Genomic DNA, 17806 nt, shown 5'->3' with positions numbered 1-17806 from the left:
ATTTAGAGCAACCGTTTACGCGAAAACATTGCTATTAAGAGGTGGACGACAAGCCGGCGCCGGCGCCGACGAAACTGACATTTACAAGAGACCTTGCGCGAAGCAATTTGCGAACAATACATGCTCGTGTCACACACATTCCCGGAACCCGCCGCTCGAACCCGATCTGACCTCAGCTTCACCGACCTCCGAGCCTTTCAAACTACGCTCCGAAATAAAAATAGATGCACCATAATGAAAATGGATTGCTCTTTACTTAACTCGAGAATAAATTGCCACCTTAACTCACGATATTCCGCATCCAGCTTACAGCTATAGAGTATTTTTATTGCTCTTTATGCATCAACATTTTAATAAACTTCATTGCGTTTGCTGTAGCACTTTAAAATATGCAAGCAGTTATGAAATTCGATTAATGAGGTATTAGTGAAGAAAGTATCTATTGCAGTGTTCGCCCACAAACCGGAGTCGGTTGCTTAACTGGAAGTTCCCACAAGTGCGTCACTATTGGGTAACGAATAACGATCAACCGGAACTGCGGACTCATTAAGCGAAAAAAGATCATATCGCAAACAATAGAGCACTCGACGACCGAAAGTGATAGTTTAAATGATATTAAAGAGGCCGATGACGGCAAAGAAATGTCCGAAAAGATGCGCAGTCATTCCTAGCCCAGCAGTTAGAGACAAGTAGGTGATATGTGAATGAATAAGTTTTAGACATAATGGTGCCATGAAATATTTCGAGGAATTACTAAGACGAAATTACAGGGATAGACTTCGAATAAGAAATTATCGATCTATTGAGAATAGCTTTTATTTAAACATGATAGCGAATGCCAATAATCCTATTAAGGAATTATTGTGTGTCAAGAAATTAATCTTAATGAATCCACCTGCTGTGAGCTGTATAACAAATATACATTCATTTCGAGCAGTTAAATTATAGGAAAGCATGAAACCAGTAGGCAAAGCATAACTCGCTATGAATGGCAAACATAACGTCGGTGTCAAAATTGCAGCTATTTACAATACATCATGCGGTGGCAGTGACTGCGGCGTTCTGGTTTGCGGTTCTTTGACAAATGAAGCTGTAGAAGCCGCTCTGTGAGAATGTAATGTATGGTGACTTAGCGGCTACCGTGCGACCCGGAACGTGCGTCGGGCAAACGCCTCACGTAGTTGAGTTACGTGCGCCAGGATCGCACTGGGATGTCTCCAATTTATTATTTACGAAATGAAGGAAACCTTTCTACCGCCTTTGTACCTACCTGCCGTAACCTTTTGTTCACCCGCACTCTCCAAACAGACAGCATTATGTTTACTTAATACACGATTATTAATTACATGGTTTTAAGTTACAGGAAATACCACTGCTATAAATTAATTCAATGTGGCAAGATTATATTTAAATTTTACAATAATTCTACATGAATTCGCTTTATCTTATCAGTTCATAAATTTCAATAAAAGCTCGCTATTTAATGTCGCCCTTGAGCCACGCTCGGATATATGATGAAAAATAGAAAAAGCCCAAACAGAGGTAAACAAAGAGGTTGATAGCCGATCTACAGTTCCAGCAAGCCGCATTAATACAAACATAAGGCATTTACATACTACAGGGTTTAGCGAGATGAATCGCTAAGATATGCAAGGGATTTAAGTGAAATAAATGGAACTGTTAATGTAACTACAACACCCACAGCACCCGGAAGGGACTTTATGACTTGGATACCTAATCTGGCTGTGGAATTTCGTTTGCATTTGATGCTAAAATATTACAATTTTCCTACATAACTATATTATATTAAATTCAATACAAAATGCTTCAACCTTCGTAAAATATCTAAAGCCGTAATATGTTATTTATCTTTGAGCAAATCCGAGTTTATTATCAATCCCGTTCGCGTCAGCTGTGGATTTGTCTTTGATATGTGACCCTGCCTTGCAACAAGTTTCTCGTTAGACAGGGGTGTACCCACTACCCGCATCCCGCACATGCGCTCTTACCTTCATCGATTTTTCTCACTTTTGACAGTTCAGCCGATGTTTTGGGCTGCCACCCGCCTTCTCGGAACGAAGTAAACAAAAAATATGGCTTTAGATTTTTCAGCTACTTATAAATTGCTAGTTTTAGGCGACTCGAATGTAGGAAAAACGTGTATTGTGCATAGATATTGTGACGAAAGATATTACGATATTTACATATCCACAATAGGTGAGTAAACTTTTACTTCTTATATTTTATTGGCCTTTGTGACTGTGGTGATGCTGTTTAGAACCTCTTTGTAATATGAAGAAGTAAGGATATTATGAAGGCGGATATTGCAAGAACAATAAGCTATAGAACGAAGAACAATGCCATTTACGACTGTTTAATTTTGATTTATCGAGTATAAGTATTGATGTATTATTACCATATATACAAGTAATTTACGGCAACACATAATATTAATTGGCTGCATTTCATTAATGAACTTCATCCAGTATTTTTAGTGCCATATTTTGTGACTTATCTATAAAAAAGTACTAATAATAGGTACTTATACTTCATTGAACAAAACGATGACAATTCAAACTTAATATGAAACGTTCATAAATAAAAAGAAAAATTGTTAATATCTTATATTATTTTACCATTTTGTTTAAAATAAAACTCAAAATAAAGTACAAAAGTAGGAAAAAATAGTACTTAGTCACGCTGTACATATATGTATATGTACAGCTTGACCACAACTGTACGTACAGTACATGCAGGTACTAATTTCTAGTTAATCTTTCTAGTAATTAGACATTAAAGTATGCATGCCTATGTTATTATAATTATGTAAATCTTTCACACCGGTGTTCCTCTTTATAATACCGAAATAAAACGTTTGTGCAAAACTAATTTAATAAAAGGGACGTAAAACTTTATGAATGGGTCTAGACGTTTAATAATATTATAATAACGTTTATAATTAAAGCTATAAAAGTTGGTTTTATTGACAAAATTGTTTTCATAATAATTGAATTCTGGTGAAGTGCAATTAGTACTCATAAACTTGGTTATTTAATTACAGGGATAGACTTCAAACAAAAAATTATCAATTTAGACGGAGTGCCAATAAAACTTCAAATATGGGATACCGCAGGACAGGAGAGGTTCAGGACCCTCACAACTGCTTATTACAGAGGGGCTATGGGCATTATACTCATGTATGATATCACTAATTTGGAATCGTTCAACCATTTATCGTATTGGCTAAGGAATATTCAAGAGGTAAGTTAAATATGAATAATATTATGTATCTACTACAAACGATTGATACAAAGCATAATACATACTACAGCAGTAAATTTTAAATTTAATGTCTGTGGTAATTTTTAGTAAAATAATACATCTGAATTAACGATTATTACCGAATATTCTTACTCCTGTGGCAAGTAATATAGCAATTTTATCAGGCAACATTGTGAATATTTTTTATGAGAGGAGCGATTCAAATTGAAAAAAATATATACCGGCCGAATTGAGCACCTCCTTTTTTTGAAGTCGGTTAATGAGTTGCTCTTATAAATTCATAAAATACACTTTTTAAAACATTTTCAGTATGCATCGCCAGACGTTATCAAAGTTCTAGTTGGAAATAAGTGTGACGTTCACGAAAACCACAGAGCTGTACCAAAAGAAAGAGGACAGAAGGTAAGCTCAAATTACAATTTTTATTAATTAAAAATGTTATTTGAAGATAAGAATAAAAATTGGTATCGCATTATGTCTATGCTAATTTTAAAACGTACCTAATAAATATGTAGGTACCCTTCATAAATTATAAATACATGGATAGTTATAGAATTAGTTAAGCTTTTATTGATGTTAACAACATGAATGAGAAGTTTCTTATGAATTCGCTGCAATGCATCAGTGTGTCCCATTTAACGATGTTTTCTATGAATCACAGTAAAAGCGTATAATTATGTCGATGAATCATGAACATTTTCGCATTGAAATAGCAATTTCGCATTTGAAAGCTTTTTAATACAAGTTGCAATTAACATTCAATTTTAATTTGATTTTACAGATTGCTGACGATTTTGATATGCCGTTCTTTGAAGTATCTTGCAAGAATAATATAAATATTGAGGAAGCTTTTCTTACATTAGCGAGGAGAATAAGGGAATATCGAGATTCAAAGGTAATAGCGTAACCATTAATAAAAGAGTCTTTTCTAGATAATATCTTCTACCTGCACACAAATGACAAAATACTACTAAGAACAATCCATTGTTTACGTTATGTTTCCCTACTGCGACGCTTCTACTTACTTTTTATTTGATTTAAAAATAATATCGACGCTTGACGAAAATATTTAGTATGTATATGAAAAAAATAAATTGGAGTAGTACCTTAGTCCTTAATCCATATTGATATAGATAAGTAAATTAGATTCTATTTCTTTTTCAGGCGGATGCTTTCGAACTGAAAGAAAGGGACAACGTCATTAAGCCATCTGAATCTGAGACAGACGTATCAAAGTGTAGCTGTTAGATTAAGTTTCTATTAAATATTATAGCAAAATACATATGGAATCGGTGAGAAATAAGACAGGGTTCGGTCAGGTACCTAATTAATGGTAGCCTTTAAATTCGAATGAATAGTATAAAAACAGGTGAATGGCTACCATGAGCTAGTTGAAATTCAAGAGTAGATTGGGTAAGGTTGGGAAAAGCTATTTTAAGCCTGTTGTTAGCTATATATGCTTAGATACATTACCAGTATAATCGAATGTGGTCTAAACCGTTTTAGAAGATATGGTTTCATTGGGTGTGTCTGGTTGATTTCGAAGCAAGCAACTTCTACCGTTTTAGTTGAAGATAGTATTATTCAGTAGAGTACTCATATTAAGGTAGAAATAGCTTGTTAAGGAATTATATCCACAATTATAGACTGTATGCACGCTTTATGCATATTGTATTAAATGTGTTATGCCGACTGTTTGTCAACTGCACTGTCGATGATACAAAAATAGGAAATGGTGTGCAAAGATAAATAAAACGTGATGGCAAATAACTCTTCTCATAAAAATCTGTCATTGTTTAGTCAATTATGTTATCATCTAAGAGGACGGGGGGGGGGGGGGGGGGTTTACCATGAAGAATTAAAGCAATATTATTTCTAGTGGGAAAGTGATGGCGCTAGACAATCTATAAATACCGCTGTCATTTTTTCACACAGGAAATAATACTGCTTTAAGACGTCTTGGTACGGGCTCTAGAGATATCACCATGGGGTAGTGAAGATTAGTGTTATACCTTTCCTTTAGTTTTTAGACAATGATCATTATATTTTTATTTGCTTTTGTTTAAATCAGACTTTCGTCTACATATTTAATATAAAAATATGTATATATTTATTCCATTGAGGTACTATGATCTACTCATGTATTGATAATTATGCGCCATGGTGCAAGACCAGTGGTGTTTCGTTATTTGATTCGAAATATGTAATAGATACGAATAGAGTTTTTAACTAGTTTATTCACGTATCTTGTCGATAATAAGATTGTACGTTTTGGGAACATCACTGTTTAAAATTATAAATTTATAGCTCCTTTGGAGATATACAAAATAATTTGTTATGTTATGTTAATTTGGAGCTGAGAAAGGATGAAGTAATAAAACCAACCGTTAACTTATACCTAGATCTATGCAATTTCTTAGACTTAAATCTAGAATAGAAACATGTATTAAATAAGCCTTCTGTGGCTTCAGGCAATAAAATGTAATACTCAGCCTATTCATTGCTCACGAACTATGATAGACAATGAAAAGCACTTTTACGAATTTAAATAATTTATTTTAAAATTTCTAACGGTAGATGATAGATCTATTGTATCGATAAATGAATGCATGTTTAATCACTTCAATAATAATGTAATATTTAGTGAAACTTCATTGGATTGGATTGATTGAAAAATAAAGATGCAATATAAGCAAAAAGAAATTGATAATGTATGCAATTAAAGTTGTGATATGAAAGAGTTTCAAGCACCGGTTATTTTGCTGGCTTTGAATGGATTAGATTTAACACTAGAAGTAGATTACGAATAGTGGCCTGCAATACTTCCATATTATCCACCCAAACTTTAATTTTTATATTTTTCAACAAGTATTGTACTTATTATAGTTAATAGTGAATTAAAACTTACAAAACAATCCAATGAATTGCCGTTTACAAAGATTTTAACACCAGCGCAAATGGGCAGTTCTATGTAAAATAAATTTTTATTACAATCATATAAATTGACTTTTTTTATAAATACATAATCTGATACCCTCTACATCTATAATTCATTACAATACACATCATAAACACATAAAATATTACTATCTACGTCACACTTATACGAAAATATTCTAGAATATTTAACTACCTACTTAAGTTACAGTTTTAATTATAAATAAAATTGAAATATAATTTTATGGATAATGTCTATACTCAATACTGTACTACTATATAAACAATAATATATACAGAAATAAATATTTCCTGGCAGTTAAATATTTAATGAAATCTCTTCTACAAAAAACATCACTTATGTTCCTGGTCCGATTCTACTATAACAACAGATTCTTTCAAACAAATCTATCAACAAAATATATAATTCATTTAAATAATATAATTATAATACTTAACTCTAAATATTCAATGTAAATTTTCTTTTTTTCGGTGCTATATTTGATTCCCTTTTTATGATGTTTGGTTTAACATCGTCTGGAACGACTTGCATTTCCATTTTAACAACTTGTGAAGCTGGCTCTGTTTTAATATTGATCTGTTCAATTTTCTCTTGTTTCCTGAAATAAAAAAGGGTGGGTATACATTAGAGTATTTATCTAGCTTTTTATTATATTAAAATTTTTATATGAACAGCAAAAAATTTACAAAAAGGTCTCAACGCGATCACGGACTGGATGGAGAGGTGGAAAATTAAAGCGAGCCCCTCAAAATCGGTACACGTCACCTTTACGCTTCGAAAAGAAGATTGCCCGCCTGTAAAGCTTAAAGATTCTACACTACCACACACTGACAGAGTCCGCTACCTCGGGCTACACTTGGATCGACGTTTGACCTGGAACCACCACATCAAAGCAAAAAGAGAAGAAATAAACATTCGCTACCGCAGCTTGTACTGGATACTGGGCCGGAAAAGTCGCCTGTCACTGGACAACAAACTACTGATATACAAAAGTGTAATTAAACCTATATGGACATACGGCATTCAACTATGGGGTAGTGCCAGTAATTCATCTATCTCGCTACTGCAACGACAGCAAAATACTATACTGCGAACTCTCAGCAATGCCCCCTGGTTTACTACTAATGCTGAAATTCAAAGCCACACTAACATATGCTCTATAAAAGATGAAATTAACACGCATACAAAATCTTATGTTGCCAGACTAGAGAAACATCCTAACAAACTAGCAAGCCAACTGATAAAAAGGTCCTACCACAAACGTCTTAAAAGAAAAGATGTAATCTAGCTTTATTACTTGAAGAGCAGTGGTCCTCACTGGAGGGCTCGCTCTACATGCCAAAATTTGCCTGATAACACATCCGCTTATAGCGAAAACCGCTGATTGCAGATGAAACAAAAGAGAAAAAAAAAAAAAAAAAAAAAAAATATGAACAGCTGTTGTGAATGGGATACTATTACTATTTACTAATACATGTAATGTAGAGCTACTGCACTTATATTTTATTATTATTTTTTGGCAACTCGATAGAATAGGTACTTTAAGGCATGTTTATTAAAATGAAAACATGCACAGAAAGAGGTCAGCCAGGCCAGCCAAACTTAAGGTAGAATAGCCAACCTAACAGGGAATATAAAATAATATAAAATAGTGCATTAAGCATGCATGGGAAGATCAGGCATTTTAGTAAGACATATAAATGAACAATTAACACATAAAGCTGCTAATAGAAGACATACTATAAGATTGATTGGTTCTTTCATCATTTATTTCATATTATTATATAGACTTCATGCAAGATTAAATATTATATACATACACAGTAACTTCAGAACTGCTTGCGATCTCTTTCACTACATTATTTAAAACATCAGAAGATCCAAAATTAATATCATATGCAGTGTGGTTCTCCATGTGTGCTACATCATTAAATGGTTTTGTTTTTAGGTATCCTGAAAATAGAAAACAATTCACTTACTAATATGAACTTAATATAATGTTAAAGATATTTTTTCAATCAATGCAAAACTTAACTGGAAGCAATTTGTACTGTTATATCAAATTAAAAAAAATAACATATTTTCATAAGAATTATTAGAAAGGTTCATGAATTAAGTCCTAGAATTTACAACAGATTGAAGGAAAATATTGTGTGAAACTGTTAATCTGAAGAATTAAAAGTTCAACAATATACAGGGTGACTGGTAATTCAACGTGATCCTTCAAAGGGGTTATACTAGAGGTCATTTGCAACAAATTAAGTCCAGTTAACCAGTGGTCAAAAATGGATGGTTATTGAGCTATGACGGATTTTGATATGAAAATTTTCTGCCTTTTTACCAAAAACAATTAATTATGAAAAAACTACTACACTGTTAACTGCTCATTTTGCTTTCAAAAAAATATCAATTGAATATTTTTTTGAAAGCCAAAGAATGAGCGATCAGTTTAAAAAAAAAACTTGCCCAAAACTTGCATCACCTCAAAAAGAAAAGGGTCATAGCTCAATAACCATCCATTTTTGACCCCTGGTTAGCTGGACTTAATTTGTTGCAAATGACCTCTAGTATAACATCTTTGAAGGATCACGTCGAATTACCAGTCACCCTATATATGTGACATTTGCCAACCCACACAGGGGTGGATTATAGCAAGTACCCTCATAAGAATTAAGAGGCCCAGTACTGGAAACATAGGTCAATGTGGGTAATTGTGAACAGGGGTGATTGGAAACAACTCTACTTATGGTGGTGTTTATACTATAATATACCCCTGTTCACAATTATCGACCTTGACTATAATGGGCTGTTGATGATGATTACTATAACTTACTTAAACAAATTTCACCAGCTTCCATTTTATATTCTTCAATCTCTTTATCTTTGCATTTTAACAAGTTCCGTAACTCGGTTTCACTGTTTCTTAAATCCTGAACAGTTTTGATTAACGGCTGAGTCACCATGTTGAAAAACTGTAAATTAATGAATTCAAAATTAATAATTCTCCTAATTGATCCTGGCATACAACTTTTGGGGAAAATTCTTTTGCATCAATTCAATTTAGGGAATAATTCATTAATTATTGTAAAAGTGCAATCATAATTAACCCTTTCATAATAATATATAGAAATCACACTAACCAATCAAGAAGTGAAGCTGTTATTCCAATATCCTATTGTTGATAAAGTTAAAAATTTACAAACATCAGTAAGTAGGTACCTAGTATATCTCTTTGCAGATGAATAAACTTTTTAATTTTCATAGTAGTTACTTAGATTATTTTGTTTTCTGCTCCTAAAAAATATGTAGTTGTATATCTGATATATTTAAGACAAACTTACTTTATCATGTGATCCCAGTTTGAGATTCAATACAATTTTTACTGGATAGCCGAAGTTTCTTGATAATGCCAGTTTCATTTGATCTCCATCAAATGTAACATCTACAGATTTTAAATATTCAGGTTGAGATAACATTTTAATTCCATTTGTAAACAATTCATCAGTTTCTATTTCTAAAGCAAAATTATTATCCTGAAAAATGCACAGACACTTAATTAGTTATATTTTTTTGAAAAACTGTAAAATTAAACAATAAAATTCTCACTTTTAAACAAGAAATAAATCCCTCTTTATCAAATTGCACAGTCCATATTTTAACATAATTTGTTATTGTTATATCAATACCGTTTTGTTGTGTAAATAGTAAATAATAAGACAAGGAGTTGTGTAAACGATTCCACATAATTTATCCTAATTTGTAGAATTAAGGGAATATAACTGTAATTTTCAATTTTAATATGTAATATTTTATTGTATATTAATTTACTTTTAATTTAAAACATTCCCCAGACCAACATCAATAAAAAATCATTAACAAGGTACATAACAACAAACAAATTTTCAAAGTCAATGTCGTCTGCGGTCTGTCATTTGTCATTGTCAAATGTCAGCACTGCACTATAGTGTCAAATGTCAACGAAGACAGTCATTCTCGTGTGGTCATCATTTTAATATTTAACAGATAATAATATTGTAATGTGTCAAGTTCTAGATAATATTTTAATCTGTGATTTTAATGCACAATATCAATATTAAAAACATGGCTTAAATCCATGTTTTTAATATTGAGACCATAGTCTACGGAATATACTGCAGTGAAGAGATTTAGTTTTTAAGATATTTTTCATATTTTACTTAGATACGATCATGGTAGTACTCATTCACCAGATTATTAATGATTCAATTAGGTTCTGTACAGACTGTGTACTATGTAGTGTATAATCTGTCCATATTCCAATTTCAACACCTATTATTATTTCATATTTTGCACTATTTCGACAGGGTAAATTCATGTTAAGTGTGAGTTATTAGCAAATAGCACTAATGAACAAGCAAGGATTTCAATGAAACATTTTACACTAATATACCTAATGTGTAAGTGGCAATCTCAAGGTTCAAATCATTCGAGAGTTTTTTTGATAGTACCTAGATAGTAGATAGATAGGTATCTATGTCATTAGGATTTGAAATGTGATTTGACTATATTATGTGGCTATGATTATGTATAAATAATTATACATAGTCGAAGAAAATGAGACTCAATGGTGAAATACAAACTAATAGAACCAAATGCCATCGCTGTTCCATGAATTTTATCATAAAATAAAAATAAAAAACCCTTAAATTATGTTCAATGACTTAAATGACAAAAATGTTTTCTTTTGATATAGGTTATTTGGAGTAATTTAGCTAGAGGCTACAAAGTACGTAATAAATCGAGTGAATAACTTCCTCGACTTAATAATTTAATTTTTGTATAGGAAATTGGGCCTTTAATTAATGGCAGCTACCGACATATTTTGTGCGTACTAAGGCTCTCATTGACGCATTAATTTATTGATGGTGATTAAAAATAAAATTATGATTAAGTTACAATTTTTATATATTCTTTAAAAAATCTTATTATTGAACATTTGAATTCTATAACTTAAAAAATTAATAATAGTGATAATGGGTTCAATTACATTGTTTGATTTATCTTTTACCTAACTATAGGCACCGCCAACTTATAGAGATCGAGTAATCGATGTAATTAGCTACATCTGTTTCACTAATTAACTTATTTATGGCTTACTCTGCCAAATTGGCCACTACAATTAGGTTAACTTTAATATGATGTCTGGCAAAAATAACCATGTTGGTAGCTATATTTTTAATCTCTTTTAAAAAAAAAAATGGTTTTCGAATCGAATTCAAATAATATAGATTTCCTTTACTAGGAATCGCAATGTATTTTTTGCAATATCCTACAGATATTTTTTTAAATTTATAAAACAGTGATGAAACCGGAGTAGGTAATCAAGGGTTGCTCAGATTCTATGGATATTGAAATTCTCTTGACAATTACTATTGAAGTATATTTTACCTATCTTCTTTCTTTTACATATTTTTTGTTAAATTAACACGTCCATTTACAAGCATTCTATTCAGTCCAGGAGGAATCGGCGCATGAGTACCGAAAACTATTCCACCTCAATTTTTTTACGTGATCCTCTTCAAATTGCCCTACTGATGATATAAATGCATGTTGCCATGGGGCAACCCGGTGCCATATTGTTTAAACCGAAATTGTTTAAACAATTGCAAGGAATTGTTATTTTTCAACCGGACAAATTTTTTTTATATTTTTTATCGAAATACCAATAAAAAAGGTCCAATTACTTTTCACGATAAAGTTAATATTTTCAAAGATATGAATTTTTTAAGGTTTGAAAAATCTCAAATTTGGGTACTTTCGACCCATGAAAAATATATTTAAAAAAAAAATAATATATAAGTAATATTTTTTTTTCAATTCTCTATACAATAGTTAATAATATTGTTAATAGAGATTTAAGAAAATTTCATTGTTTATATCTGTTTTTTAATTGTTAACTTCGCGCGCTCACAAATAATATAAGTTGCATACTTCTATGTGGTTGTGATTCAGAAGACTGTAAGAATATAATATATAAAAATAATATTGATAATAAATAAATACTTATTTTTAAATCTTGTTTTATTATTTCATACTTCTCCATCTATAACTTTCGTTTGAAGAAGTTATTCAATGTAATTGTTGGCGACATAATTTGGACATTTATAATCTGTGCAACTTACAGAGCCACCTGGCAACACTGTTATTCGGGAAGACATCTTTGATTTACATTTTACACGGCATTCTATACAATCCTTTCTGTTAATTACTATTTTACAATTGTTACATTAATAAAGTACATACGAGAGAATTATTACTTTCTATTATCATACAACCCGACATACATAACAGATTGGCGACGAGAAAGTGGAAATTCAATACAAATAATCGAGTGAAGAACATCGTGCGTACATTGACCCATGTGCTCCTAACACCTTTTCCTTTGTTCCAAGGGTTCCACATTCCGTGATGATAACCCGCTTCACAACCTCCTTTTTCCTTCATAATAATATACAATACATTACAAGTACGCAAAATGGAACAGCAATTGGGGCAAGTATTATCTCAAATGTTAGAAACTATTCGAGGAATTCAAGTACAACAAGCGCAATTACAACAACAATTACAAAATACGGATAAATCGGTGAGTGGAATTACATTACAACCATACGACGAAAACAATGAAAGTTTCGCATCGTATTTACAGAGGTTAGAAAATTACATTAACCTAAAAGGCGTTACAAATGATAAAACAAAATCACAGATTTTTCTGAACTGCATTGGTCCTAAATACTATCAAGTTTTACAAAATATTACAGCACCTGATTCTCCGAAAACCAAATCATATTATGAACTGATACAATTATTGAAAAACCATATTGCACCTGAACCTGGTGAAGTAGCCCAACAGCACAAATTTTGTTTACGACAACAATACGAATGTGAAAGTATTGCAAATTATGTTGCTGGTTTAAAAGAACTAGGAGGAAAATGTAACTTTAAATGCGCAAGCTGCGAACACAGCACATTTGAAACTCATCTGCGAGTACAATTCATACGAGGTCTCCGGAATTCAGAAATAAAAGAAAGATTATTACAAGAAAGCTCATCTACAAAGGTTGATGATTTAATTAAAATTGCAATGGCGATTGAGACATCTAAAGCTGAAACAAAAGAAATGTGTTCTGGTCAAGTAAACATTAACAAAATTTCAACTAAATCAAATCATTTCAAAATTAATACAAACATACATAAACCTAAAAATATAAATACATACAAAGATAAAAATATAAATAAATCATACAGTTCATATAACGAGAAGAAGAGAGAAATAAAATGTTATCGATGTGGCAAAGAAAACCACACAGCAAGGCAATGTCGTTTGAAACATAAACTATTTTGCAAGAAATGTAAGACAAAGGGACACATACAATCGGTATGTTTCAGAGAACAAAAACAAATTGAGTTAGTTCAGGATCAATTCACCGAGGAAGATGAAATATATGAAATACATAAGATATTTAACAATAACATACAGAGTGATAAATTTAACATAACCTTGCAATTAAATGGAAAAATACATACCTTAGAACTGGATACAGGCGCTGCAGTTACTACATGCTCGACAAATTTTTATGAAAAATATTTTAATAATCTGAAACTTAAAGATACATCAGTAAAGCTAAGAACATACACAGGAGAAATAATACACCCATTAGGAACTTGTAATTTAAATATTCAGTATAAGAACACAGTTATTGAAGGAAGAATCTTTGTAATTGACCGCAAAGTAGACACCGTAGTTGGAAGAGAATGGCTTAGAAAATTGAACTTAAATTTTGAAGTAAATTCAATATACAAGGAAGAACAAGACATAACAGAAAAAGAATTCAAAAATAAATTACAAACATTATTAGAAGAATATAAAGAATTATTTACAGAAGAAATAGGTGAAATTAAAGATTATCAAGTCGCATTTAAATTGAAAGAAGATGCAGTTCCAGTTTATTTAAAGCCACGTCCAGTACCATTTGCATTGAAAAATCAAGTAGAGGCAGAAATTGACAGATTAGAAAAAGAAGGCATATTAGAAAAGGTTACATACTCACAGTGGGGTACACCAATTGTTCCTGTGATGAAACATAATGGAAAGGTACGCCTATGTGCCGACTACAGAGCTACATTAAATAAAAACCTAGAAAATGACAACTATCCAATCCCTCGAGTTGAAGAGATATTTTCAAAGCTCAGCGGTGGTAAATATTTTTGTACATTGGACATTAACCAAGCGTATTTACATATGAAGACAAATGATGATACAGCAGAGATGCAAGCCATAAGTACATGTAAGGGTACATACAAAGTAAGAAGACTGATGTTCAGTGTGAAAATAGCACCAAATGTTTGGCAAAGATACATGGATCAGACATTACAAGGATTAGAAGGTACAGCTTGTTTTTTTGATGATATCGCTTTACAAGGACATACATACATACAATTACTACAAAGAATCCGAAAGGTATTTAATAAACTTAAAGAATGTGGATTACATCTAAACAAGAAGAAGTGTCAATTTTTTCAAAAATCAGTTACATATCTTGGACATAAAATAAATGAAAAAGAATTACACCCTACAGAAGAAAAGATAAATGATATAAAGAATAGCCCACGTCCCACAGATGTTACATCTCTACATACTTTCTTAGGAATGATAAATTATTATCAACAATTCATATCTAATTTGGCACCTAAACTAAATCCTTTATACAAGCTATTACAGAAAGATACAAAATTTATATGGAATAAAGAATGTGAAAAAGCATTTCAAGAGTTGAAAATTGAGCTATGTGGAGAAAAAGTACTTATACCGTTTCATGAGAACTTACCTGTCACATTAGCTACAGACGCATCTCCTACAGGATATGGAGCTGTTTTATCACACATTATGCCGGATAAAACTGAACGACCTATAGCATTTGCATCAAGATCCTTAACTAAAGCAGAGAGAGGTTACAGTCAGTTAGATAAGGAAGCAGCAGCCCTAGTATGGGGATTAAAGAAATTTTTCCAATACTGTTACGGCAGGAAGATAATACTCATTGTAGATAATCAACCATTAGCTAGAATTTTACACCCAGAGAAAGTTACACCAGCTACCACAGCCATACGATTAGTACACTATGCAAACTTTTTAGCAGGATTTGACTATGAGATACGATTAAGGAAGACTACAGAACATGCGAATGCCGACTATTTTTCAAGAATACAATATACAGATACAACTGAAAGGAATGAGACAATGACAGACGATGAAGCGTTCTACCTAAATCAAATTGCAGAAATGCCAGTTTCATTAAAGGAAATAAGAGAAGCTACAGCCACTGACCCTGAGTTACAGAAATTATACATAGATATACAGTCAGGAAGAGAAGATACAGGAAGACTATACGAATATTCACTACAAAACAATTGCATATTTTATGGCATAAGAATTGTAATACCTAAAAAGTTACAACCTCAAATATTAAAAGAACTACATACAGCTCACACCGGTATTGTGAAAATGAAGGCATTAGCCAGAAGCTATGTCTGGTGGAAGAATATAGACATAGAGATAGAGTACAAATAAGGATGTATGATAGTAACAAATGGAAATTTGGAAGAATATTAGAGAGGAAAGGAAAATTACATTACAAGGTGGAAGTAGATGGAAAGATACATCACAGACATACTGATCAGATAATAAAGACATCATGCTTGAGTGAGAATATTAATACACCAGATACTTACCGACCAACTTACCTGCAAGAGAGTTCACCCACACCAGCTTCACCTGAAAAAGAATGCATACAACCTAGCCCTACAGTAATAACACATACACCAAGAAGATCATCTATACAGCCAGTAGCAAGTCCAGGAAATTACCAACCAGAAAACCTTGTACCAGAAACAATTCCAGATACACATGAACCTACACCATCCAGAATTGAAATCCGTCGTAGTACTAGGATGAGAAAACATCCCAATAGATTGAACCTTTAAATTTATAACGAGGGAGAGTGTTGGCGACATAATTTGGACATTTATAATCTGTGCAACTTACAGAGCCACCTGGCAACACTGTTATTCGGGAAGACATCTTTGATTTACATTTTACACGGCATTCTATACAATCCTTTCTGTTAATTACTATTTTACAATTGTTACATTAATAAAGTACATACGAGAGAATTATTACTTTCTATTATCATACAACCCGACATACATAACAGTAATTAATAAGGTAAAAGACCTAGTTATTGACACTTTAAATTTTATTTTAGTTAAAAAAAAAACAAATCAATTCTAATAAATTAATAAATATAATTTTTGAATTAAAAATTTTAAGATCTTTGGTTTTTTGAGAACATTTCATTCTTTTAATTAAAATCAAATTGCGAGTGTCAAACAACTAGGCCAGTGTCAATAACTGGGTCTTTTACCTTACTTGCTGTTTCAATAACAAAAAAGTAATATAAACTGACAAAAAAGTAATTTTAATTACATGTTTCAATTTATGCTTAAATAACTTTAAAAAAATTGATTTCAGAAAAAAATATATAAGAAACAAATTGTAGACAATTTAATTATTAATAAGATTGCTCTCTTTAGAAATCTTGATAAAGTTGATAGTTTTTAAGATAAATGATAAATAATGATTCAAGACACAGAGAGGCCGATGCAGCGCATGAGTAAGAGAGAGACGGCGATACTTAAAGGTAAGCGGCGCGTACTTGTGAGCGCGCGAAGTTAACAATTAAAAAACAGATATAAACAATGAAATTTTCTTAAATCTCTATTAACAATATTATTAACTATTGTATAGAGAATTGAAAAAAAAATATTACTTATATATTATTTTTTTTTTAAATATATTTTTCATGGGTCGAAAGTACCCAAATTTGAGATTTTTCAAACCTTAAAAAATTCATATCTTTGAAAATATTAACTTTATCGTGAAAAGTAATTGGACCTTTTTTATTGGTATTTCGATAAAAAATATAAAAAAAATTTGTCCGGTTGAAAAATAACAATTCCTTGCAATTGTTTAAACAATTTCGGTTTAAACAATATGGCACCGGGTTGCCCCATGGCAACATGCATTTATATCATCAGTAGGGCAATTTGAAGAGGATCACGTAAAAAAATTGAGGTGGAATAGTTTTCGGTACTCATGCGCCGATTCCTCCTGGACTATATGTAAACTAGGCATAATAATGGTAAATTAATTTTGTTCATATTGAAAAATTTCTACTACTAATTACGCAGGTTTGTAATAAACAGTAATAAATTTAATAAAATAAAAAGCTTAAAATAAACTGGTCATTAATCCAATTTGTTAAAAAATCTGTCACAATAGATAGGTAGGTAGGTATTATTTTGTTGTTAAATTATAATACATATAACAAAATGTTAGTCTTATAAATTTACATAGAAAAGTAGACGATTATTTATTTATTTATCAATTTAATATATCACACCAAGTAAGCGATTTCTTCCAGACTGGCCAAGATTATTTAATAACCTATGCGATATGCAAAATAATTT

The 17806-nt window shown here is 31.6% G+C and overlaps 2 protein-coding genes across 2 annotated transcripts; one reads left to right on the top strand and one right to left on the bottom strand.

The window, feature by feature from the left end:
• The first annotated feature begins 890 nt into the window (after window positions 1-890).
• RabX4 (RAS oncogene family member RabX4) lies at window positions 891-5116 on the top strand. The gene is made up of 5 exons (XM_090106366.1): window positions 891-2217; window positions 3062-3261; window positions 3592-3684; window positions 4064-4177; window positions 4447-5116. The coding sequence occupies exons 1-5, from the start codon at window positions 2094-2096 to the stop codon at window positions 4528-4530; spliced, it is 615 nt and encodes a 204-aa protein (XP_089962492.1). The 5' UTR covers window positions 891-2093; the 3' UTR covers window positions 4531-5116.
• Window positions 5117-5841: 725 nt separating this feature from the next.
• Window positions 5842-10105, bottom strand: LOC149905112 (uncharacterized). The gene is made up of 5 exons (XM_090106365.1): window positions 9848-10105; window positions 9583-9774; window positions 9075-9213; window positions 8062-8194; window positions 5842-6839 (listed from the first exon to the last, which is right to left on the bottom strand). Exons 1-5 carry the CDS (start codon window positions 9983-9985, stop codon window positions 6680-6682), a joined length of 762 nt encoding a protein of 253 aa, XP_089962491.1. The 5' UTR covers window positions 9986-10105; the 3' UTR covers window positions 5842-6679.
• Between the last annotated feature and the right edge of the window lie 7701 nt (window positions 10106-17806).

The sequence above is a fragment of the Colias eurytheme genome, chromosome 10 (genome assembly GCF_061535395.1).
Source record: "Colias eurytheme isolate Ceu_HAF_F1 chromosome 10, ilColEury1 Martin Lab GWU primary, whole genome shotgun sequence".
In the NCBI taxonomy this organism is placed as follows: domain Eukaryota; kingdom Metazoa; phylum Arthropoda; class Insecta; order Lepidoptera; family Pieridae; genus Colias; species Colias eurytheme.
Note: the sequence above shows the minus strand (reverse complement) of the source record. Positions and strands in the feature narration are given on the sequence as shown.